Source organism: Aquarana catesbeiana, unplaced genomic scaffold (assembly GCF_042186555.1).
Source record: "Aquarana catesbeiana isolate 2022-GZ unplaced genomic scaffold, ASM4218655v1 unanchor239, whole genome shotgun sequence".
NCBI classification, from domain to species: Eukaryota; Metazoa; Chordata; class Amphibia; order Anura; family Ranidae; genus Aquarana; species Aquarana catesbeiana.
The window spans coordinates 181,446-205,343 of NW_027362667.1; the positions used below are offsets into that span (position 1 = coordinate 181,446).

At 45.8% G+C, this 23,898-nt stretch overlaps 1 protein-coding gene across 1 annotated transcript in view; it reads left to right on the top strand.

Annotated features, from left to right (window-relative positions):
- The window catches only part of LOC141122083 (uncharacterized), a 260,915-nt gene that overhangs the window by 176,919 nt on the left and 60,098 nt on the right, over positions 1-23,898 (top strand). The window contains exons 13-16 of the mRNA XM_073611888.1: positions 801-936; positions 16,530-18,388; positions 20,757-21,069; positions 21,637-22,389. Of these exons, the coding sequence (XP_073467989.1) occupies positions 801-936; positions 16,530-18,388; positions 20,757-21,069; positions 21,637-22,389 (3,061 nt within the window). The remainder of the gene's footprint in view (positions 1-800; positions 937-16,529; positions 18,389-20,756; positions 21,070-21,636; positions 22,390-23,898) is intronic.

Genomic DNA, 23,898 nt, shown 5'->3' on the forward strand with positions numbered 1-23,898 from the left:
AGGCCACATGGCACATCAGACCACATGGCACATCAGGGCACGGGGCATATCAGGGCATGGGGCACATCAGGCCACATGGCACATCAGGGCACATTGGGGCACATAGCACATCGGGGCACATAGCACATCAGGGCACATGGCACATAGCCCATCAGGGCATGGGGCACATAGCCCATCAGGGCATGGGGCACATCAGGCCACATGGCACATCTGGGCACATGGCACATCAGGGCTCGGGGCACATTATGGCACATCAGGGCACATTATGGGGCACATAACACACCAGGGCACATGATGGAGCACATTATAGGGCACATCTGGGGGCACATCATGGGATCTTACTAGCCAGTATGCAGAGTAGCGCAGGAAGCATCTGTCTGTGGTAAGTTCTCTCATGTCAGGCAGCACTGCTCGCTCCCCAGCGGCCCCTCCTCTCTTCTTCTCCATCCCAGATGATGTCACAAGCCAATGGGGATAGACAAGAAGAGAGGAGGGGCCGCCGGGGAGCGAGCAGTGCTGCGTGACATGAGAGAGAACTTACTACAGACAGATGCTTCCTGCACTACTCTGCATACTGGCTAAATCTCGATCTACCCGTCAGGCGCCAGCTGTCGGCGGTTGAAGGGTAGATCGCCGAGCACTGCAGATGCGGCTGAAACCGGCCCACTCTGAGCCATGGGCCCACCGGGAATCTCCCGGTAGTCCTGATGGCCAGTCCATCCCTGATCACTGATAGTATCATTAGGATCTGTACATTATCTGCATTGTTATCATTGATGTCATTTTTATTATATATTCAGAGTGGAAACCCGAGAGATCCTAAAGTTGAGGTGAAAGAAGAGGAGACTTATGTGAGGGATGATCAGCAGTCTATGGAGGAGGATGGAATAATGAGGCTAATTCTAGGGGACGGCACTCTTACAGAGATCAGCACAGGTGGGTCATTAACATTAAATACCTCCCTCCACCTATACTGCTCACTGATTGGTCCAGAGTAGGGTGGGGACTGGGTGATATCAGCCTGTAATCCCCTGGTCACTTTCCTGAGCTGTGTTCCCTGTCCTGTATTCCTGTATTTCTCTCGGATAATCTTCCTTCTCTGTGCTGCAGACACAATTTATGTATCTAGACTGGATTTATGGAGATTCTGGGGTTCAGCTGGCAGAAAAATGTTCATTTTCACCATAGGCGCTACTAGACCTAGACACCTGGGGTATGTGTTTTGGGTCTTCTGCCCCATACCAGAGTATGGAAAGATCTCTGACAGAACAATTCTCCTAGGATTACTTGTTCTGTTGTCTGCTGGCTGTGCCGGGTGGAGGGATATGTCTGTATAGTCTCAGACCCAAGTCACTGAGTGCAGTCTCAGGAGATGGGAGGCAGCGGTGTGGGACCTCTGCAACTTGTCTCATGTAAACATTTAATCTTCCACTGATTACTGAATACCAATATTATGAGTCTTGACCCTTACTCTATATACTCTATGGTGTGCATTACATACTCCTGACCCCTGCACTATATACTCTATGTTGTACATGATATCATTCTGATACTATAAAATCCTAACTGTTGTATCCTGAATAATAAGTTGTAAATTACATAGGCCTTACCTGTTTTGCACCCATTTTCTACCAGCCGGACATTTTATATCTGATGATGTGATTGGAGCACAGACTTTTACATGTTGATAATAATGTGATAACATCCTCAAACTTTTGAACCTTAAACAGAAAGTGATAATGAGGGAGGAGTCACTAACCCAATGATGGTGGTCTTCAGGATCAGTCCAGTCTTCATCTTGGTTGTTCTCCCCCAATCCTCACTCTCTGACCTCTGGTGGGGCTCAGCCCCGCTGTTATTCATGACTAAATCATGGACTAAATAAGGAAGTGCAGGACTTCTTGTGTTGGGAAGATGGCAATGAGTGATAGAGGGGGAGGGGACACTTGTCCTATAATCCCCTCATCACTGTCACTCCTATGAAAGACAGTTCTCGTTGTTTCCTCACTCTCTGACTAAGGTCCATGAATAAAGAAATGAACTGCTAGGAGATTCAGAGATGTTGGGCTGAAACAACTAATCATCATAATTTGATTGATTGTAATAGATTGTGAAAATAGTTGTCAACAATTTTCATAATCGTTTAGTTGGTCAGACGATTTATTGGCCTGCATACAGAATGTATTGTTTCTTTACATATCAGAAAATACAGCTCAGTACACCATCCATACATGTCAGTAAATGCCTGAGAACTTGAATGCGTGAGGAGCAATGTCTCATGGGACATGTAGTCCTGGGCGAGAGAAGGAAGCAAGTGATTCTAAAGGCAGACCTTTACCTTCCTATAGGGGAACTCTATACTATACTTTGTGGCTTCCTATAGGGGAACTCTATACTATACTTTGTACCTTTCTATAGGAGAACTCTATACTATACTTTGTACCTACTTATAGGAGAACTTTATACTATACTTTGCGGCTTCTTATAGGAGAACTCTATACTGTACTTTGTAGCTTCCTATAGGGGAACTCTTTCTAGAAAATGAGAATTAGGGCTGCTCAGAACCATTACACAGAGCAGGTAAGTATGACAAGTTTGTTTAAAAAAAATGTAATCCAACATTTACAATGACTTTAAGGGCTCTGTGCAGGAAGATCAGCATTTGATTCCAGAGAAGGTGAAGGCTGATAGACTGGAGGTAATAGAAGGCATTACTATTACATAAAGTAAAAGTTTACTAGTATTGTGCTTTATATATAAAATTATTATATCCATGAAAAAAAGTCTCAGCTTTCAGTATTACTTTAATATAAAAGTCCCCCCTCCCCCTCTAACCTCCATATATCTTCATGTGTGACTCCCAGGTAAAATCCCCATATATCCTACTTCTGGGTATATTTATTATTATATATATGATATAAGATATATTACTTTCACTATTTCACAGTATAAATTAATCCCTTATAGTAGTGATTATCTGCTGTTTTTGTACTATAAAGGACTATTTTTTTTTCCCAGTCATCTTCCATGATGGCTTACAGAGAGAGAGGCTTCTCCCACCTAGTTCAGGAAATACATGATCCATATTATCAAAGACCACCCATAGGCTATGGCCCCTCAGTGTTATGTGTTACCTCTGACCAGACAGGAAACAGTTGTTTTTATTTGTCTGGCCTACATTCTAGGTAGCAGGGGCCTCCCGGCGGACAGGTCCCTCTAACAGGGGCAGTGCTTCTGGGGAGCTGGTTGGCTTGGGTCATCCTGGGCCCCTCCACTAGGGACTCATGGATGTGTAAGAAGGGACCCCCTCTCATCTCCCTGTTGGTTGTACCTTCAGTGTAAGTTGCCTTCTTGGTGCAGGAGGATGTGTGCTCAGATAAGTCCATCCATGATGGTAGTGTGCCGACAGTAGGCTGGTCTCTCATAGCAGGGGGTAGCCTGCTTCTCATTCCCGCCAATGTTGAAGCATGGGGAGCACGGTAAGCCTGTCTCCTTGCTGGGATCCTCGTGTGGCTGAATCTGTCTCGCCGGCGTGGGCGGATGCACAGGCAGGAAGTGATGCGGTCGCCGGAAGTCATGGGGCCATCTTGGTACACCCGCAGGGGTAAACCCAGCCTGTACCGAGGAGAGGAAGGCAAGCATGCTATCCACAGGGACAGCGCCAGATCCACAACGCCGTCCTGGGTCCTCCATGCCAGCATAAATAAAGGGCACTGGCAGAAGATGGCGCTGGGTTGCTTCCTGGACAGTGGACATGGAATAGCAGGGCTCTGCGGATGCAGGTCTGGAGGTGCCATCTCTTGACTTTGGCCCTAAGGTAAGAAAAGAGGGGGCTAGGGCGCTCCTATCTTCTTTTCTTACCCTCCTGTGGTGGGGGCACAGGGGGATTGTGTAACCTCCCTCTAGTTGAGGGTTGAGTCACATATAGCATCACAGGTTTTCTTTCCATTCAGTTTGTACTTCAGTTAAAGTAACACTGGTTTGGTTTTGTCCTTTGGTTATTTCCAGGACAAAAATTGAGAGCCCAAAGAAAGCAAGAAAGATGCTTCTAGAAAGAGATGCCCAGTCTGTACTAGAAAAATGCCCTCTGGTTGGAAAAAAGATATATGTCAAGATTGCATTGATAACCTGGTCAAGAACGAAACAACCCCGCTATTCAAACATTTCATGGATTCAATGAAAAAGGAGACGAGGCAGACTCAAAAATCATTCAAACCCTGTGCACAGTATTCCGGGGCAGATCCCATCCCCAGCATATCCAGTACCAGCACTAGGGTAATGCCGATAACCCCTTCTATCAGGCAGGTGACCTCTGATCGGGGGATACCGAAGGAGCTGGAGGAAAGTTTGGAGTTGGCTTTGGACTCCAATGAAGAGGAGTGTGAGGACAAGCCAAATAAAAAACAAAGATTCCTGTTTCCCTCAGGAGACAGATGAGTTATTAAAGGCCATATTTGATACCCTGGAGCCAGAAGATAAAGAGCTGTGTGTGCATGACCTTATATGCAGGCCTCCAAGCCAAGCAGGCCAGAACCTTTTCGGTGAATGCTTCACTAAAAGAAATAGTGTTGCAGGAGTGGAAAGTACCAGAAAAAAAATAATCTTTCTCCCCAAAAACCTCAAAAGGAGGTTCTCTTTCGAAGAAGATAATACGAGTCTATGGGAGAAGTGTCCCAAGTTAGACGCCTCCCTATCAAAGGTCTCAAAGGGAGCGGAACTCTCTTTTGAGGATACAGGCTCATTAAAAGAGCCCATGGATAGGAAAGCTGAAGGTTACTTAAAAAAGGCATGGGAGGCCTGTTCAGCTAACTTTAAACCTGCCCTTGCCACTACCTGTGTAGCCCGTATTTTGGATTTGTGGTTAAAACAGCTCCGATCACTTCTAGAGTCAGATACTCCAAAAGAAGAGATCCTGGAGGCTCTACCAACATTAAACAAGGCAGTGTCTTCTATAGCGGATGCTTCAACAGAATATGAGCTTTATGGCCAGGGCTACAGCCTTAGTTAACGTGGCCAGGAGAGCTATCTGGTTAAAATGCTGGGAAGGGGATACAGTCTCAAAAATGAAGCTCTGTCCTCTTTCTTTTTCAGGTGAATTGTTGCTCGGGAAAGAGTTGGAGTCGGTACGTGTAAGGTCAGCCGATAGAAAAAAGGGGTTTCCTATCCCCAAAAAGCAGCAACAAAAAAAGGAATCTTCGTCCTTTTCAAGGGACAAGTGGCATCAGAGGTGACCGATGTTGGCAGAACAAAGATTATGCAAACAGGCAGGATCAGAGAAAAGGGTGGCAGTATAGGAGAGGGAAAGGAAGGTGGCATCCTTTTTAACCCCCCCCCGGCCTAAGGACCCCTCTCAGTGACTCAGCTGGCCAGGACAGACCATTTCCAGCAACAATTTTACTCTGGATCTTATCAATCACGGATACAGAATAGAATTAGCGGGCTGTCCTCCTCAAAAATTTCTTTTGCCAAGAGAGCAAGATAAAGCGGTGGCCATGTCTTCTCTCCTTCAAAATATGCTCGAGCAGGACGTGATAAGTTATATCCCTCCAAATCAAAGGAAGGGTAGAAGATAACATTCCTGGGGTACACAATAAATTTGACGTTATCCAAAATCTTTCTGTTGGAAAAATAAATCCTGATGATAATTACAGAGGCGAGCGATCTCTGCCCAAGCACAGAGACTTCAATACAAAACATGATGAGAATTCTCAGATTGATCATGGTGGCCATCCCAGGGGTTCAATGGGCCCAATTTCACATGAGAGCTCTTCAGTCCTTTATGCTCTCAATCTGAGATGGGAAGAAGGAGAACACTCAGGAAATAAAACTGCCAGTCAGGTGGTGGCTAAATGCAGAAAATCTCTCAGCTGGTCATCTTTGGTCACAACACCTTCTAGTGAAAGTCACCACAGATGAGTGTGGCCGAGAAAGGGGGGCCCACACGGGCAACCAGATGGTACAAGGGGTCTGGAGCAATCAATTAGCCCACCTCTCTTCCAATGCGAAAGAGCTAAAAGCCTTACAGAAGGCCTTTCCTGATAGGAAAACACATACAAGTCTTTTCGGACAATATAACTGTTAAGGATATGATTAAGAGCTTCAATCGAGCTCAAAGGTTATCTGCTGCTGTCTCTAATTGGAAAGTGTGGCTATGCATGCATATAAAAGTAAGACTCTCTGAGACACACTCAGCACCGTTACTTTTTACACTTCTGATTTATTCAAGGCGGTGCTAATGTTTTATACACAAAAATACATCATTGCTATGTTAGTCTAATAGGTACATCTCATTGGTTAAGATAGAAAAGAAGATGGAGAATATTCATGTCGAGGTTTGGCTGTCCTTGGTTTTATCTTCAGTTCCGCATTCTTCTGATGTGTGGGATGTAGGGGGTACCCGCCATCTTGAGAAAATATAGGAACAGAGCAAACCTGTATACTTATATAATGAGTAAGGTGAAAAATATGTATACACATAAGAAACTAGACATTTTTAGATTATTATTATTATCTACATTACATTCCTTCACAGTCCCCCCTAAAATGGCTATTTTCTCTTTCCTGTCCCTAATACTAAAGGTCCTACTTTCGCCTGGCCCCTTCTCCTCAGCAACTCTTTTAGGCTGTATATAGAGACGGGCAGCAACTGTTCACTTCCCTCCTCAATACAGCTGGAGAGGTGCAGTCAGGCACTATCTATCCCTAAAACCCTAAAGGATTGTGAGGTTATGGACAGGGAGTGACTGTAGAGGAGTGAAGGGTTTGTCATCTTCCATCATAAGGGGGCCCTCTTCTTCTTGGTGGAGAAATGTAGATGTGCTATTGTCTACAGCCTTGCTCATTAACTTTTTTACAAAAGGTAGAATACAGTATACAATCAGGGCTAAAAGAACCAGGATTATTAATACCGTTACCCCTATCTGGGCGAGCATCTTCTGCCACCCACTCATCCTGCTAAAGTATTGATCCCATGGGTCTGTGATACCTGAGTTCTTCTTCAACTCCAATGACAGATCTTCTAATTTCTTTATAGCTAGAGTAACCTTACCATTTGGGCCTGTATTATCAGGAATGTATGTACAACAGGTTCCAGTTTTTTCCTGTGATTTTACAAATGCCTCCTTTCCCAGCTAGCACCATGTCTAAGGCCATCCGGTCCTGGAATGTCATGTAGGAAGTGGGGGCTAACTGGTCAGCAATTCCCTGGAGGGCATTTTTAGTGTAATTTACAAATCTCTGTTGGCTATAGTATGTGTAGTTAATCCAATCTACATTCTTATTGACAGTTGTTATGGGGATCAAAGACTCAAAACCAGCTTTTACCTGGTCCCTGGCTTTAAACTCATCAGGGACCCCCCTTGGAACCCCCATGGCATCTATGTATACATGAGGGACAAAGCTTCCAGAGAGAGCTGCTCGCTTCCTCCTCTGACTGTGTGCTGGGTCAGTGGTATGTATCAGGGGTATCTTCGGTTAGGATATGGGGGGGCATAATGACCTTTGCAAGGGCACATTCACTGGTCCAGGTTCCCTCTAATCTGGTCCTGATTTTCAAATCCCCACAGATCCAGTACACATCACCAAGGGACTGGACCCGGTTTAATACCTGTCTTCTGCAAAGTCATTCTGCTTATCGGGGGCTTTCTATTTTCATCTTTTTTTGTCGAATACACTCTGTGGTCACCCAATCTGGCCCTGTGTTCCAACCCACTGGCCCCCACTGGAACCACAACTCTGTCCCCAGTAACTGTCTGTGCGGCATACATATATATATCCTTACCGTCAGGGATATCACTGTACCAATGGCATCACCATGAAGGGTCAAACGGACAAGGTACTATGTCACAGTAATCTAAGGTAAAGGTGGTCACATGTGTACCTGAAGAGTTATACCAAAACGTAATTATGTTTTTGTGATGGCCACCTCCTGGGCCCCTCCCCCTTAGATCAAACAGAAAAAGGATATGCAGCACCCGAAAACACGCTCTCCTGCAGTGATAAGTGTGCATTCAGGTGTTCTTCCTGGCCAACTTGACTGAGGTGGCTGTGGTCAGCAAAACTTGGAATGGACCATCATATCTTGGTTCAAGGATCTCCAGACAGTAGTTGGTGTGTTCCTGTATCTAATTCAGGCCCTGGAATGGAAGAAAACACCTGGACATGCATTCAGGTTAATTCTCGTGATAAAGTGGTTACATAATTAGTCAACACATCAGACTGCAACTGTAACTGTTGTGGAAAGTAACAACCAAGTCTGGGAGCTGAACCAAACAAAATTACATAAGGGGATAGGGCATGTTTCCCCTGGGGGTGTGTAGTGCTAACTGAACCCCAGTGCTGCCTAAATCTCTTTTGTAAGGGTTGCTGTTAAGGCTGGGCCCTGATCTCTCAATATCACCTCTGGGACCCCAAATCTACATACTATCTCACTCAGTAGTTTCTTAGCTGTGGTCCTGGCAGTCATGACCACTTCCACTAGGGCGTATTCGAATCTGCCACTTCTTGGCACTTGAGAATGATCAATTTGTATCCTCTGGAATGGGGTATAGGGCTTTTGCCAGGTGCTTCTTCTGTGCGTCCTGGGTTACATTTGGTGCTGATAATGCATGATCTGCAGAAGTTGTCGGTCAGTGGAGTAACTCTTGGTGCAAGACTTGTTGATAAGAGAGTTCATAAAAGTCTTTGTCAAGTGGGCAGCTCCATGTGCCCATTGCACCACGGCTGGGTACATACTCCTGGGTAGACAAGGCTTCTTGTTGCATTCGAATAGTCCATTTCTGAGTTGCTCCTCTCCGTTTCCAGCTTTCCTTCTCATCCGGACTTGCTGTTTCCTGTAGTTCTTTTAGATAAACTCTGTCCACTGGGAGAGTCTGTAAGGTAAGCACAGGGTGGTCTTCTTCTACCACCCTGCTGTCCACTTCCCGTGGACCACCAGCTGTCTGTTTGGCAGCTGAATTGGCTAGATGATTGCCTCGAGCTTCCTTTGAGTTCAGTTTGTCGTGTGCTTTTACTCAGAATAGTCACTTGGGTTGGGTGAAGCAAGGCATCCATCAAGTTTTCACAGGTGTTCCTGCAGCCGTCAGGAATCCTCTGTCCTAGATAACACCATAATCATGGGCAATGCTGAAAGCATATTTTGAGGCCATATGAATGTTGGCTCTTTTTCCCTCTGCCCATTTACATGCTGTAGTAAGTGCTTACAGCTCTGCCTCCTGTGCAGACATCACCGGTGGTAAGGCTTCAGCTTGTAGAACAGTGTTTTCAGTGGTGACCGCGTGTCCTGTGTGGTATTTGCCACGTTCATCAGCAAACAAAAATTGTTAGGTCCGAATTCTGCAGGGGTATTTCACTCACAGGGGGGAGATGCGTGGTTTCCAGCCGTATTAGTTTGATGCAGTCATGGGGTGACAAGTCAAGACTCTACTCCTCCTCCTTTCCCCCCTCGAGAAGTGGAACAAGGGTGGTAGGGTTCAGTGTTTGACAACTTAATAGAGTAATGCTGTCCAGTAGGAGGAAACACAGGAGTCTTAAGTGTCTGGTAGTGGACAAGTGTTTCAGCTGGATCTTGGTTGAATATGGCAACAACGTCATGGGGAGCAAGCAGAACGAGGCAGTGCCCGAGGACCAAGTTCAAAGTTTTGTCAAGCAAGGCTTGTGCAGCAAAGCCAGCTCGCAGACACAATAGGCCTCCTCTTGCTACCGCATCCCGCCGACAGGAATAATATCCTATGGGGCGTAGGCGGATGCCATGTGATTGGGTGAGTACACCTGCAGCATGTCCCAGACGTTCGGATACAAAGAGCTTGAGCGTTTTGTCGTAGTCTGGGAGCCCTAGCGCTGGGGATGGCGCACACTTGAGGGCCTCAAATTAGATATTTCTTCAGGAGACATCTGGAAGGGTCTGATTGCAGAGCATCAGTAGGAAGGCTTCTGGAATCCATGCTCTGCACTAGGAAATTAGTCCAAGGAAGGCATGAAGGGATTTCTGGCCTTGTGGCAGTGGGATATCAGAGATTACTTGCACCCTGTCTTCAGTGGGGTGTCTTGTCCCATGGGACAGACAGTGTCCAAGGAAAATGACAGGTGTTGAGCACCACTGCAATTCGGGCTTTGAGGCTCTGCACCCCTGGTTGGCAGGATAGCACAAGAGGCTTTCTGAGGTGATTTCAACAGGGGGTAAGTCAGCTGCACAAAGGAGAAGGTCATCAACATGTTGGAAGAGAATCACTTCCAGGTGTTCCTCTTGTCATGTGTCAAGGATGATAGCCATAGCTTTTGCAAACTGGCTTGGAAAGTTCTGTGCCCCTTGTGGCACAACTGTTTAGGTATGTTGCCGTTTCTTTCCGTGGATAAATGCAAAAAGGTACCATCAGGAGGGATGAGGGTGGACACTGAAGAAAGCGTTTGTAAGGTCCACCTCTGTGAGGTACTTTGCAGTCAAAGGCATCCACAGCAGGTACCTGGTTCTCTTTTAGGGGTTCTTGTGGTTTCCGGGGCAATGATGTGCCCTCTTTTAGCTTGACTGAAACTGGTGGCACCTTTAAGTGACCGTTGTCTTCCGGTCCTGTGGACCATAGGCACGCAGGGATTCTGTCAAGTAATTCCTGCAGTATTGAACTTGAAGTTTTTGCTTCATGAAGTGTCGTCAGGAGAGGCAGAGAACACAAAGCAGATAAGCCTTCTAAAGATAGGGGAGTATGTAACTTCATTCCCCCTTCAGGCGTGTACATGATTGAGGCCTGTAGTCTGGAAAACACATCAGCTCCTAGTAGATTCAAGGGACATGTAGAGGACACCACAAATCTGGCAAGCAAATCAGGAAATGTCCCCACTTGGAGTGGCTCAGTAAGTGGACTGGAGCGAGGCACCCCATCCATTCCCATGCAGGAAACATCAATAGTGGAAAGGAAAGAATTATCAGGCAGGTTCACCGCCCTCAACACACTTTTGGCTGCACCCCTGTCAATGAGGAAAGTGGTAGGTTTTTCGTCTGGGACATCTTGGGGCTCTGCATTCTTTTCTAAAGTTACCCCATTTCTCACAGTTGTAACAGGTGATCCCTGGTATTGGGCAGTGGTGGTTGACTAGTGTAGGCGGGATCTTCATCATGGGTTACCATGAGGGGCGTTGGTTTTTTACCTTTTTGATTTTCTAGACCTCTGGTTACCAACAATAAATCAGACATTTTCATTGAATAGTATTCAGGGCGGGCCACCATCAGGCCTTTTCTGATATCCTCTCTGAGCCCTGAAACAAAAGCAGTTGATAACATGTGTGTGTGTGTGCCTTTTATGAGTCTAGCATGATACTTCTTCACAGACTCCCCTTTATCTTGGGTAATATCTTGGATTGTGGTGGTCTGATCCGTCAACTTCTCCTTTGCCCAGTCGTGGAGTTGTGCACAGAACTCCACACCTGAGATGTAGGAAGTGGCACTTATCAGGCAGGCATCATTGAAGGCCGTCTGCGTGACTGGCCAAAAGACATGTCCTGCTTTGATTTGGCATAGGCTGATCAAGTCTCTCCAGGCAGCTGAGTAAGTTTCTTGTATCTGCACTATTCTGTGGTAGAAGGGAATTGGCTGCTTCTCTGGGTCAGGCAGACTTGTCACTAAGGCAGCTGCTTGTGATGGAGTAAAAGCGACATACATCACTGGTGCCCCTTCTGGTAACCAAGACTGTTGTTGGAGCTGAGCTGGCAAGGGGCACTATTCTTTACGGTTGCCAGCATGTGTTTGAGATCCTCTCGGAACTGTGAGTCCGGAGCCGGATTGGGGGTTAAATCAGCGGGTGGCCTTGCTGCCTGTTTTTGGGCTTCCCACTCAGACGCTTCTTCATCATTAACATATCCGGCCTGGGAATGTGATGCTCCCGTATTGGGAAAGACAGGTGTGTGGTATGAACCATCCTGGTTTAAAACAGGGAGGGCTGGGTACATGCTGTGTTTAAGCTTACTGGGTGTACCAAGATGGCCGCCGGCAGGAAGTGCACTGGGCTGGGTAGAAAGTGAAGGCATGGGTGCACTAAGATGGCCGCCGGGCTGAGTTGTCACAGTGGGTTGTGCTTGGGTGGTGAGAAAGGAGTGGTTGTTAGACGGAGGGCAGTGCTGTCCCTCCCCTCCTTTTGTTTCAAGTTCCAACATAGCGTGATGGTTCACATATCATCAACTCTGTGATACACATACAGAATACAATTGCCAGCTTTCTTAACTTCCTTTATCCAATTTTCTTTATCACACAGGATTTTTCTCCCTGTTTCTTTAGCAACATAACTTTTTGCCACTTTGTTCAACTTTGTTAACTATTTCAACATCTTCTCTCCTCTTCACAATATCACATTCTTCACAATATCACATTCTTCACAATATCACATTCTTTACAATATCACATTCTTTTCTCTCTCTGTTTCTCGGCTATCGGCTTGAGAGGAGAATACGTACAACTAAGGGGTTAATATTCTTCTCACTGCTCCTTATCAACAAATTCCTTGGGTGGGGGCACATAAGGCTGCGCTCCTAGCTGCTACTGTCTGCTATAACCCTGTAATGTACGGTTAATCTCATAACAAGAACAAACACGTCAGGGGTAGTGGGAAGCAACGGCCCGCGACCCAACAGATCCCCCGGGCAGCCCCCCCTCCGACCTTAATCAGTCCCTAACCCAACCCCTCTCGTGTATAGCAAACAGTAAACCACAAATACACTCACGACAGGACATTACACCTGCCACTCTTCGAACTGCAAAATTTCAGCAGGCTAAGGTAAACCACAGGGGCAGACAACTCCCCTTTAACCCCGTTTATAGTCGTTGTTGTTGTTACACCTCTACCCCAAGAGGCCGACAGCTCGTCTGGGGGTGAGACTTCTGTAACACTTTCAGACTGCAAAGCCAGCAGCTGAGTACCCTCGGAGGTCCTGGAAACCTCGAGCCCGACTATAACCGTCTGCTACAAGGAAACACCTCATCCCAGAGGCCGACAGCTCATCTGGGGATAAAAACACACATACACACATGTAGCACTTTTAGACTGCTCAGTTTCGTAGCCCAAAGAATGGCAGACAGTGAACAAATACAGACAGCAGAAACCCATCGGCAGGTTCGTTAAAACAGCCTCAGGCGAGGAAATACCTGCCTCTAAAACAGTCTCGGCATACCGACAGAATCCAGCGGTCAACCGAAAGATAAGAAAGTCGTACAGTGGTAAGAATATAAATAACTTACCGTACTGTTAGGGCTGCGCAAACCCCCTCTGTTATCTTATCAGTTAACGCTCGAATCCTTATCGCGGTATGGCTTCCACTGTAGCCTGAAGCTCCCGGGTTTCGGCACCATCTGTTATGGAAATGATTAAGAGCTTCAATCGAGCCCAAGGTTATCTGCTGCTGTCTCTAATTGGAAAGCGTGGCTATGCATGCATATAAAAGTAAACACTCTGAGACACGCTCAGCACCGTTACTTTTTACACTTCTGATTTATTCAAGGCGGTGCTAATGTTTTATACACAAAAATACGTCATTGCTATGTTAGTCTAATAGGTACATCTCATTGGTTACGATAGAAAAGAAGATGGAGAATCTTCATAACGCAGTTTTGCTGTCCTTGGTTTTATCTTCAGTTCCGCGTTCTTCTGATGTGTAGGATGTAGGGGGTACCCGCCATCTTGAGAAAATATAGGAACAGAGCAAACCTGTATACTTATATAATGACTAAGGAGAAAAATATGTATACACATAAGAAAATAGACATTTTCAGATTATTATTATCTACATCACATTCCTTCACATAACTACCGTGAACTATATCAACTAACAGTGGGGTACAAGACCGGCAGACCTAATGAGTATAGCAGAAAAGATTCTGGGATGGACGGAAGTAAATCTTCTATCTTCTGTGGATTGAAAGGAGAACTAATCTCACTGGCAGACGTCTTAAGCAGGGAATCTCTGTCGCAGATGGAATGGTGTTTAAATCAAACCATGTTCGAACTGATCATGGCAAAATGGGGGATGCCCAATATAGACCTGTTAGCGACCAGAGTAAAAAGGAAAGTGGGCCGGTTCTCCCTTCAAAGAGATCAGCTCAGTATGGGCCTAGATGCCCTATCACAACCTTGGGGAACAGACATAATGTATGCATTTCCTTCGTTTGTGCTCATACCAAAAATACTATGGAAGATAAAAGCCTCAAGGACGAAAGTCATTCTAATTGCCCTTTGGCCTTGGAGGGTTTGGTTCCCAGGACTGTTAAAACTCAGCACCACTTGCAGACTCCCTTCCATGCCAGACCTCATTCATCAGGGAACAGTGAATCATCTGCAGGTGGACCATCTGTCTCTGATGGCCTAGCTACTGAAAGGGAGCTTTCAGAGCGGTAGGGGCAGATCTGGAAAAAGTTTGGTGTTTGGTGTACAATCAACAACAGAATCCCAGGCCCTATGATACCGGCGGTTCTAGAATTCCTCCAAGCAGGTGCATATCTAAATCGAGCTTCCTTAATCATAGGTTAGTAGAAGAACCCCTAATCAAAAGGTTTCACACAGCCATAAGTTGAAGAAGGCCTCCCAAATCTAGGAGGTTCCCCTCTTGGGACGTATCTGCGGTACTACAGAGTCTTTGTATGGAGCCATTCGAGCCACTAGAAGACTGCCCCATAAAACTTTTCACCTTAAAAATGCTCTTGTCTCCGCTAGAAGGGTCAGAGAAATTCAAGCCCTCTCAATGGCAGAACCATTTTGCATAATATCTCAGGACAAAATTATCCTTTCTCTTGACCCTGCTTTCCTGCCTAAATTAGCTTCCACTGATTGGAACAAATGGTAATCCCGTCTTTTTGTGGTAATCCTAAAAATAAGGAGGCCAAGTTTAATAATATAGACGTGAGAAGATGCATGATTGAGTATATCGAGTGCACCAAAGAGGAAAGTCCCAACAAAGGTAAAAAGGCATCAAAAAATACTATCGTCATGTGGATGAAGTCGGCAATCATTGAAGCATACAAGACACCATCTCTACCACCACCAACAGGAGTCAACACTCATTCCACAAGAGCAGTAATTACATCTTGGGCTGAAAGAGTCGGAGCTTCGCCACTCCAGATATACAAAGCGGCAACCTGGTCCAGCATACGTTTGTAATGCACTATAGACTGGATTTGCTTGCAAATCAAGAACAGTCCTTCGGCAGAAAAGTGCTGCAGGCTGTGGTCCCGACCTGATTAGGTAGTTCTATTTGGTTCTCTCTGTAAGCTGTCCTGGAAGATGACTGTGAAAAAACTTAACAAGTTATTACCTGTTAACGCTCTTTTCCAGGAGTCTTCCAGGATGGAGTCCCCCCCCCCCTTGTTTCATAGGAATAATTATGTAACCCTAAGGTGGTTGCACCAATGGAAGTGTTTATTATTTTATCTGCACCTTCAGTTATTTGTTAACTGAGAGGCCATGGCCTATGTCTTTTATAATGTGGATCATGTGTTTCCTGTACTAGGTGGGAGGAGCTTCTTTCTCTGTAAGCCGTCCTGGAAAACTCCTGGAAAAGAGCGTTAACAGGTAATAACCCTGTTTTTGTAACCCCATCATAACAGATGATTAAAAAAAATCATGCTGCTGCTACTAATGCCGCGTACACACGGTCGGACTTTACGGCGGACTTTGCCCAGCGGATTTTTCGACGTACTTTCCGACGGACTTTGTGAATGAACGGACTTGCCTACACACAATCCACCAAAGTCCGTCGAATTTGTACGTGATGACGTACGACCGGACTAAAACAAGGAAGTTCATAGCCAGTAGCCAATAGCTGCCCTAGCGTGCCTTTTTGTCCGTCGAACTAGCATACAGACGAGCGGACTTTTCGACCGGACTCGATTTCAACGGATAAATTTTAAACAAGTTTAAAATCTAAGTCCGTCCAACTTTTGAGAAAACAAAGTCCGCTGGAGCCCACACACATCGAATTGTCCGACGAAATCCAGTCCGCCGGGCAAAGTCCGCCGTAAAGTCCGCTCGTGTGTACGCGGCATTAATGTCCTATGCTGGCCATACACGGATCGATTTTTGGACGAGAATATTCACACAAATATTTGTATGAAAATTATTTGTACATTTGATGAATGGACAAGTGTAGTTCAAAAATTCCACTTGTTTTTAACATTCAATTATAAAATGAATGTAACTTCTGAGCAAAAACCACATACACAATGTGAAAATTTGTTCGATGGAGAAAAGTTTCTGTTCTGCTCTTTCGAATTTTCCCGTCACTGTGGTGGAAATGAACACCGATTTGACCCACTAATGGTTAGAAAATTGGATGAATGTTTTTTTGAAAGAAAAATGAGTTTGTGTACAGCCAGCATAAGTGACATCAGGTGCAGGGAGCTTGTACCCACCTACCTGTCTATGACAAGGGAGTCTGTCATCCATCATATTATATTACACTCCTCTCTGATCATCTGCAAAGCTGCCTGATGTGGGCGGAGTCCTGGTTTAGGGGAACCAATCTGCTCATGTCGAATAATCTTTTTATTTCTATTTTAGTATATGGACGGGAGATGAGGAAAACCTCAGAGGATTGTCTCACTTTGTCTCCAGACTGTAAAGTAGAAGATGAGGACATCACACAGTATAGTCCAGGAGAAAACCCGACTACCTCAAATGTCCATCCGGCACCACACAGTGTAGATGGACCATCGTATTCCTCTTATCCTAAGGAACCTCAGACTGTGAGGGACGGTGCCGTCCTTCCAACAGATAAGAGCTTTTCCTGTACTGAGTGTGGGAAGTGTTTCCATTCTAAATCCTATCTTAAAAGGCATAAAAGATCTCACACAGGTGAGAAGCCGTATTCCTGCCCTGAGTGCGGGAAATGTTTTTCAGAGAAGTCCAGTCTTTATAAACATCACAGATCTCACACAGGGGAGAAGCCGTATTCCTGTCCTGAGTGTGGGAAATGTTTTTCAGACAATTCCAGTTTTAACACACATCGGAGATCTCACACGGGGGAAAAGCCATATTCCTGCCCTAAATGCGGGAAATGTTTTTCAATGAAGTCCATTCTTTACACACATCAGAGATCTCACACAGGGGAGAAGCCGTATTCCTGTCCTGAGTGCGGGAAATGTTTTTCACAGAAGTCCCATCTTTACACACATCAGAGATCTCACACGGGGGAGAAGCCGTATTCCTGTCCTGAGTGTGGAAAATGTTTTTCAGTGAAGTACACTCTTCACAGACATCAGAGATCTCACACAGATGAGAAGCCGTTTTCCTGTCCCGAGTATTTTGTACGAAAGTCACAACTTTTCACACATCAGAGTTCTCATAACGGGGATAGTCCAGGAGAAAACCCGACTACCTCAAATGTCCATCCGGCACCACACAGTGTAGATGGACCATCGTATTCCTCTTATCCTGAGGAACCTCAGACTGTGAGGGACGGTGCCGTCCTTCCAACAGAGAAGAGGTTTGTCTGTACTGAGTGCGGGAAATGTTTCCCTTCTAAATCCCAGCTCAATGTGCATATAAGATCTCACACAGGAGAGAAACCGTATTCCTGTCCTGAGTGCGGGAAATGTTTTTCAGTGAAGTCGAATCTTTACATACATCAGAGATCTCACACGGGGGAAAAGCCATATTCCTGTCCTGAGTGCGGGAAATGTTTTTCAAGGAAGTCCAGTCTTGACACACATCAGAGATCTCACACAGGGGAAAAGCCATATTCCTGTCCTGAGTGCGGGAAATGTTTTTCAGATAAGTCCCATCTTTACACACATCAGAGATCTCACACAGGAGAGAAACCGTATTCCTGTCCTGAGTGCGGGAAATGTTTTTCAGTGAAGTCGCTTCTTTACGGACATCAGAGATCTCACACAGGGGAGAAACCGTATTCCTGTCCTGAGTGCGGGAAATGTTTTTCAGTGAAGTTGCATCTTTACCAACATCAGAGATCTCACAAGGGGGAGAAGCCATATTCCTGTCCTGAGTGCGGGAAATGTTTTTCAGTGAAGTCAAATCTTTACACACATCAGAGATCTCACACGGGGGAGAAGCCGTATTCCTGCCCTGAGTGCAGGAAATGTTTTTCAGATAAGTCCGCTCTTTACAGACATCAGAGATATCACATGGGGGAAAAGCCATATTCTTGTCCTGAGTGCGGGAAATGTTTTTCACAGAAGTCCAATCTTTCCAGACATCAGAGATCTCACACGGGGGAGAAGCCGTATTCCTGTACTGAGTGTGGGAAATGTTTTTCACAGAAGTCCAGTCTTTCCACACATCAGAGATCTCACACAGGGGAGAAGCCGTATTCCTGTACTGAGTGTGGGAAATGTTTTTCACAGAAGTCCAGACTTTCCACACATCAGAGATCTCACATGAGGGAGAAGCCACTTTCCTGTCCTGAGTGAGGGAATTGTTCCTCACTGAAGACCTGTCTTCCTGTACATCAGGGATCCCACACAACCCTCGAGGTGTATTAGTGCCTTGAGTGCGGGAAATGTCTTCTATATTAATGTTGCCGGACATCACAGCTCTCATGTGGGGAAGAAGCACACCCTGATATACACCTCAGATATACTCCATGGCTGATCTTCATCATGTAAGAAACAGTTCATAAGGAGATCACCAAAGACATGGATGAAGTGTTGTAAAAATACAATGGATGGGCGGCTCATACAGGTCTGGTAATGTACTTTTATGTCATGGCTTTCTTAAAGGTCTGCACTCATGCACGCGCACACCCAGAAACCTCCACTGTAATTGGCTGTAGGACAAGTTTGTCAGCAGGTCCCAGCCAGTGATTTTGCCCCGTACTCTGCTGATCACCTGCAGCCAATGACAAATCACTCCTGTGTTTTATTTTGTAAACACAGGGAGCTATCTTGTGATTTCTTCTCTTCCCGAGTCCTTTTCGGTTCAGGAAGAGAAGAGAACACCACACTGTGAGTATAATCACCACACTTTACACCCACACACCTTAGATTTGCACATTTAACCCCATTGATTGCCCTTATTCACCCTTTGATCTCCCCTGTCACCCAACCAGTGCCATTAGTACAGCGTCAGTGTACAGTATTTTTCACCAATCGCTGTATTAGGGTAACTTGTTACATCAGATAGTGCAAGGGTCAGCTAGCATTAGATTGCCCGCACACTATCGCACTCACGCTATAGGATCCTGATCACCACCATTGGTAGTATAGTGTCTGTATGGATCAATATCCTGATCACCACCATTGCTAGTATAGTGTCTGTATGGATCAATATCCTGATCATGAACAGAACTATATTGGTGTCCCCCCTTAGTATAGTGTCCCTAATAACGCAGTGTTAGAAGGATGAGCCCTTCTGCCTCCCAACAAGTGCAGTGTCAGTAGATCACCGGCACCTCTGATACATTGCACACATAACCGCAGTGTTAGCAGAATCAAGCCTGATCTCTAGCACTAGCAGGTACGTTTTATTTGTGTAGCACCCTGGAGTTTAGGCAGGGAGCTCCTCACACATTTACTTGCCAGGAGTAGTTATCCTGGTTGATTGTGAGAGATCTACTGATTTCTCCCTAAGTTTGGACTTGTTGCACTTTTCTCTTCTACTACTAGGTGACCGGGCACTTGGCGGTACTAGATATGAGAAGGACAACCCAAATTCAGGTTATGGGTATATGAGGTATCTCAGCCAATGGGCAGGGGTTTTCTTGAATCTCTTGGCCTGCTGGGAGAACCTATATATAGGGGTGGAGTCAGGTGACCGATGTTCGGTGCCACCTGGACAGCTGTCTAGGTGGATGTGTGTTGTATGACCCGTGCTGCTAGACAGGAGATTGGGCCTATCCCAGGCACATCTGACTGCTAGGCTGTGTGAGGTCCTATCCAGAAGTAAGTGAGCAGTGCAGGGTTGGCACTGTGGCTTGCAGTCCAACCAAAAGTGACGGTTCTGCTGGCTGGAAAAACTGTCATGGTTGGAGGTAGAGGGGAAGCTGTCACCACTAAGGGACTAACCACCTTATTACCAGGGACCTCAGTGAGTAATGGAAGCAAGTACCAGAGCAGTATTCTCACTGAACGGGCATGGTGGAGAATCAGGAAACTTCAGGTGGTGATCAAGCCAGGGACCCAGCCAGCGGAGGTGATGCTTGTAGAGCAGCCTTGTGTGTCAAGCCAGGAACTGAGCAGGCCAGTGGAGTGAAGCTTGAGAAGTATCCGGAGTGCCCAGTTAGGGACCCAGCAAAGAGGCGGGGGTGACGCTTGAGGAAGATACCACCATGAAGATTGGAGAAGCTCAAGGGATTCAGAGTCAGTGAATCAGAGGGTCTAGTGAGAGACCAGGAGCTCAGTGGGCTGAAGAACTGCAAGGAGAAGTTGTAGTGAAGGTGAAAGAACTGTTATGCTTTGTGTTAGGAACTGTTAAAGACTGTTGCCATTGGAGACAGCATTCCTGCACGTGCAGATTTGGCATCTTGCTGGATGCCTTTCCCTGACGGCTGGCCTCCTATTGAAGTCTTGGAGTCTGCTAATTGAACTTGCAACTACTTTAGGGTGTCCTGGCCCTAACCCTCTTTCCCCCAAAAAGTTTGTAAGAGAAATAAACATTTCTTGCATTCAAGAAGTGTCTGGTGCCCAATAACTTCCACCTTGCACCCATTATGCTTCACAACCAACCATATACAGAAGGATATAGATAGATCCACTACCAAAGAATTTACGTTCTGACCAACTACAATCCCTAAAAAAATTACGTAATTGCCCTGATCTGATTATTAAACAGTCGGACAAAGGAGGCAATATTGTACTGATGACTGAACAACAATATATCAAAATGTGTCTCAACATCTTAAATAATAAAACGTGGTATCGCAGAATCACTGCGAGTGTCAGTCACCGCTTTGCTAACGAATACAAATCTTTTATAGGGGAGGCATACTATACGGGCTTGATAGACCAGGATACTTACAACTTCTTGGACAACAAATTTCCTCGCATGGCTACATTCTATGCATTACCAAAGGTTCACAAGAGCCTGAAAGCTCCCCCTGGCCGCCCCATAGTATCAGCAATAGGCTCACTGACAGAGAATGCAAGTAGGTTTGTTGATTTCTTTTTGACTCCCCATGTCCGACGACTACCTTCTTATGTGTGGGACACCCTAGACCTCCTTAAACAGATTGAGGGGGTAGCGGTCCCTCCCGATGCCCTGCTCGTGACCCTGGATGTGGAGGCCTTGTACTCCAGCATCCCTCACGAGCAGGGTTTTGGGATGGTCCGCTCGTTCCTCATGGAGGAGGACCATCATGCATGGCCCTTCAATGATTTCGTGTTGAAATTACTTCTGTTTATATTGACACACAATTGCTTCCTTTTTAATGGTTCCCACTACCTCCAGGTACAGGGCGTGGCCATGGGCACATGCGGTGCCCCGGCCTACGCCAACCTGTACCTGGGGGGGTGGGAACGTTATGTCTTCTCGAATGAACAACTTAGTAGCCACACCAATGAGGTGTTGTTGTGGCTAAGATACATCGATGATATTTTCATCATATGGACGGGATCCCAACAAACATTGGCTTCCTTTGTAGATCATCTGAATAGCAATACATTTCATCTAAAGTTCACTTACAATAGTGATCTACACAAAATTTCGTTCTTAGATCTAACAATCTACAAAGACGCCAATCTGTGCCTGGCTACCACACTCTACCGCAAAGAGACGGCAGGAAATACGGTACTTCATGCCTCTAGCGCCCACCCTTCCATGCTGGTACGAAGTATCCCCTATGCACAGTACATCAGCCTTAGGAGAAACTGTACCGCTGACAATGAGTTCAAACACCATGCGGATGCACTGAGGGAACGTCTCCTCAAACGGGGTTACTCTAAGTCCCTACTTCGCAGAGCCTTTAATAAAGCTTGGGACCGATCTAGAAATGCACTCCTTTTCTCAAAGGAACCCAGGAGGGAGGAACACTTAACGACGAAATTCATTACCAAATACTCGCACCAACAGTATCAATTACACAATATACTACAGCAAGACTGGCATATTTTATCTGAGGATCCTATCCTAAGGAAATATGTCAGTGACTATCCTGAGATCGTTTTTAAAAAAGCACCATCCTTGCGTGACAAATTGACCAAGAGCCACTTTGCACCCTCACAGGCTCAAACGACCAATAGAGTGGGTATACACACGTGCGGACACTGCTCCTTTTGCCCCTGGGTATCGACAGGCTACAAATTTCAATTGCCCAACGGTGAGACATTCTGTCCACCTTTTTGGGCTGACTGTAACACCCAAGGTGTAATATACCTGATGACTTGTAGATGTGGGATATTCTATGTGGGTAAGACCATCCGCCATTTATGGCAAAGGATACGTGACCACGTGTATTACTCTACTAACGGTAAAATGCTTAGTCCCATCAGTAGGCACCTGGATTTATGCCACAGATTTGACACCTCTGTTGCGAGCTTTATTGTCCTAGCAGTAATCCCTCAAGACCCAAGGGGGGGGCGACTGGGACAGGAGGATACTCCAACAAGAGGCTAAGTGGATTGAACACCTAAACGCCACCCGGTGGCCAGGCATCAATGAGGTACAATCTTACAAATCCTTCCTTGGATAAAAACCCTAGGTCGACTCATACGACAACAAACTAAGGTTTCATGCTCTCCAGTAATTAGATAATATGCAGCCTATTACAGTCTACTATTTCTAGAATATTGCACCATCAATCCAATGGCCTCTTCCTCTTTGGGATGGAGGACCCCCCTGTCCAGTGCTCCGCCCATTATGGGCACTTCTGCAGGCTAACGCAGCCTAACATACTCCCTGCTAGTGTTATGTATGGATACTATGACCCTACTGAGTTAAGGGACTGGTTAATCGCAGGAAATCGCAAACCTGTAATCACACTGCTATTTGCAAAATGTATATGCATATTGTATTTTTTCTATGACTATTAATTATGAGTATGCATTTATGAACTGTATCACCATGAATGGATTCATTTCCTACATGGTAACTAATATTTTAATTATGTAATAAAACACTGGCCCGATGTCTCAGGCCTGTGAGAAGTGCTGTGGTAAACTGATCCCGGGCCCCCATCAACTTGCTGGTGTCTGGATTACATGTGCGGCCGGTAAGCCGCATTCTGCCCCCCCCTTATCTTTTGTGGGATGGTGTCTGCGGCTTTGGGTCAGATCCATCCCTCCCCCCTGGATTTACAACGCACACTCTATGATATGTGCGCTGTTATCTCCAGACTCTTCCACCTGTTGGTTCCAGCCTTTTACAGCGCTTCACACGCTGTACTTAGGAGGAACCACTGGGGGGGAGCCTTTAGATCTGATACCTATAGGACTGCTCTCCCTCCTCACATCGTTTCTTGACAGAGGCCTTTTTGACCACTGCGCATGCGCAATGGACGTGAGTGCGCGCGCAGCCCCGTTTGGCCGAATCAGGTGATGCATGTTTTGCACACCTGATTGGGACGTGTACTTAAGGCTGCTAGCAATAGCCTTGTACCACGTCACTACCCTTTATGGCACTCTGATGCCTGGACGTCTCATCTGTACAACACAATTGTCTGGTAAGAATATGCTGAGCCTATACAAGTCTATACTTAAACGCTCTGTAGTTGTACCTTATTTATACAAGTAGATGAAATCTTTATATCCTTTTCACTCCCTATCTAGACAGCGGTCCTGGGATCCTACTAGGTAGCTCCCTGCTGGGATAGGATTAGAGCTTCATTACAACCATGCTAGTGATGACTTATCTAATGTCAGGTTTACAAGCAAGTAGCTGACTCATGCTGTCTACAAGACCTGCTCAACCTGCATTACTTATAAGGTAGGAGCAGCCTTTCATGTACAATTATCCAGTTCTACAGGCAGACCCATATATA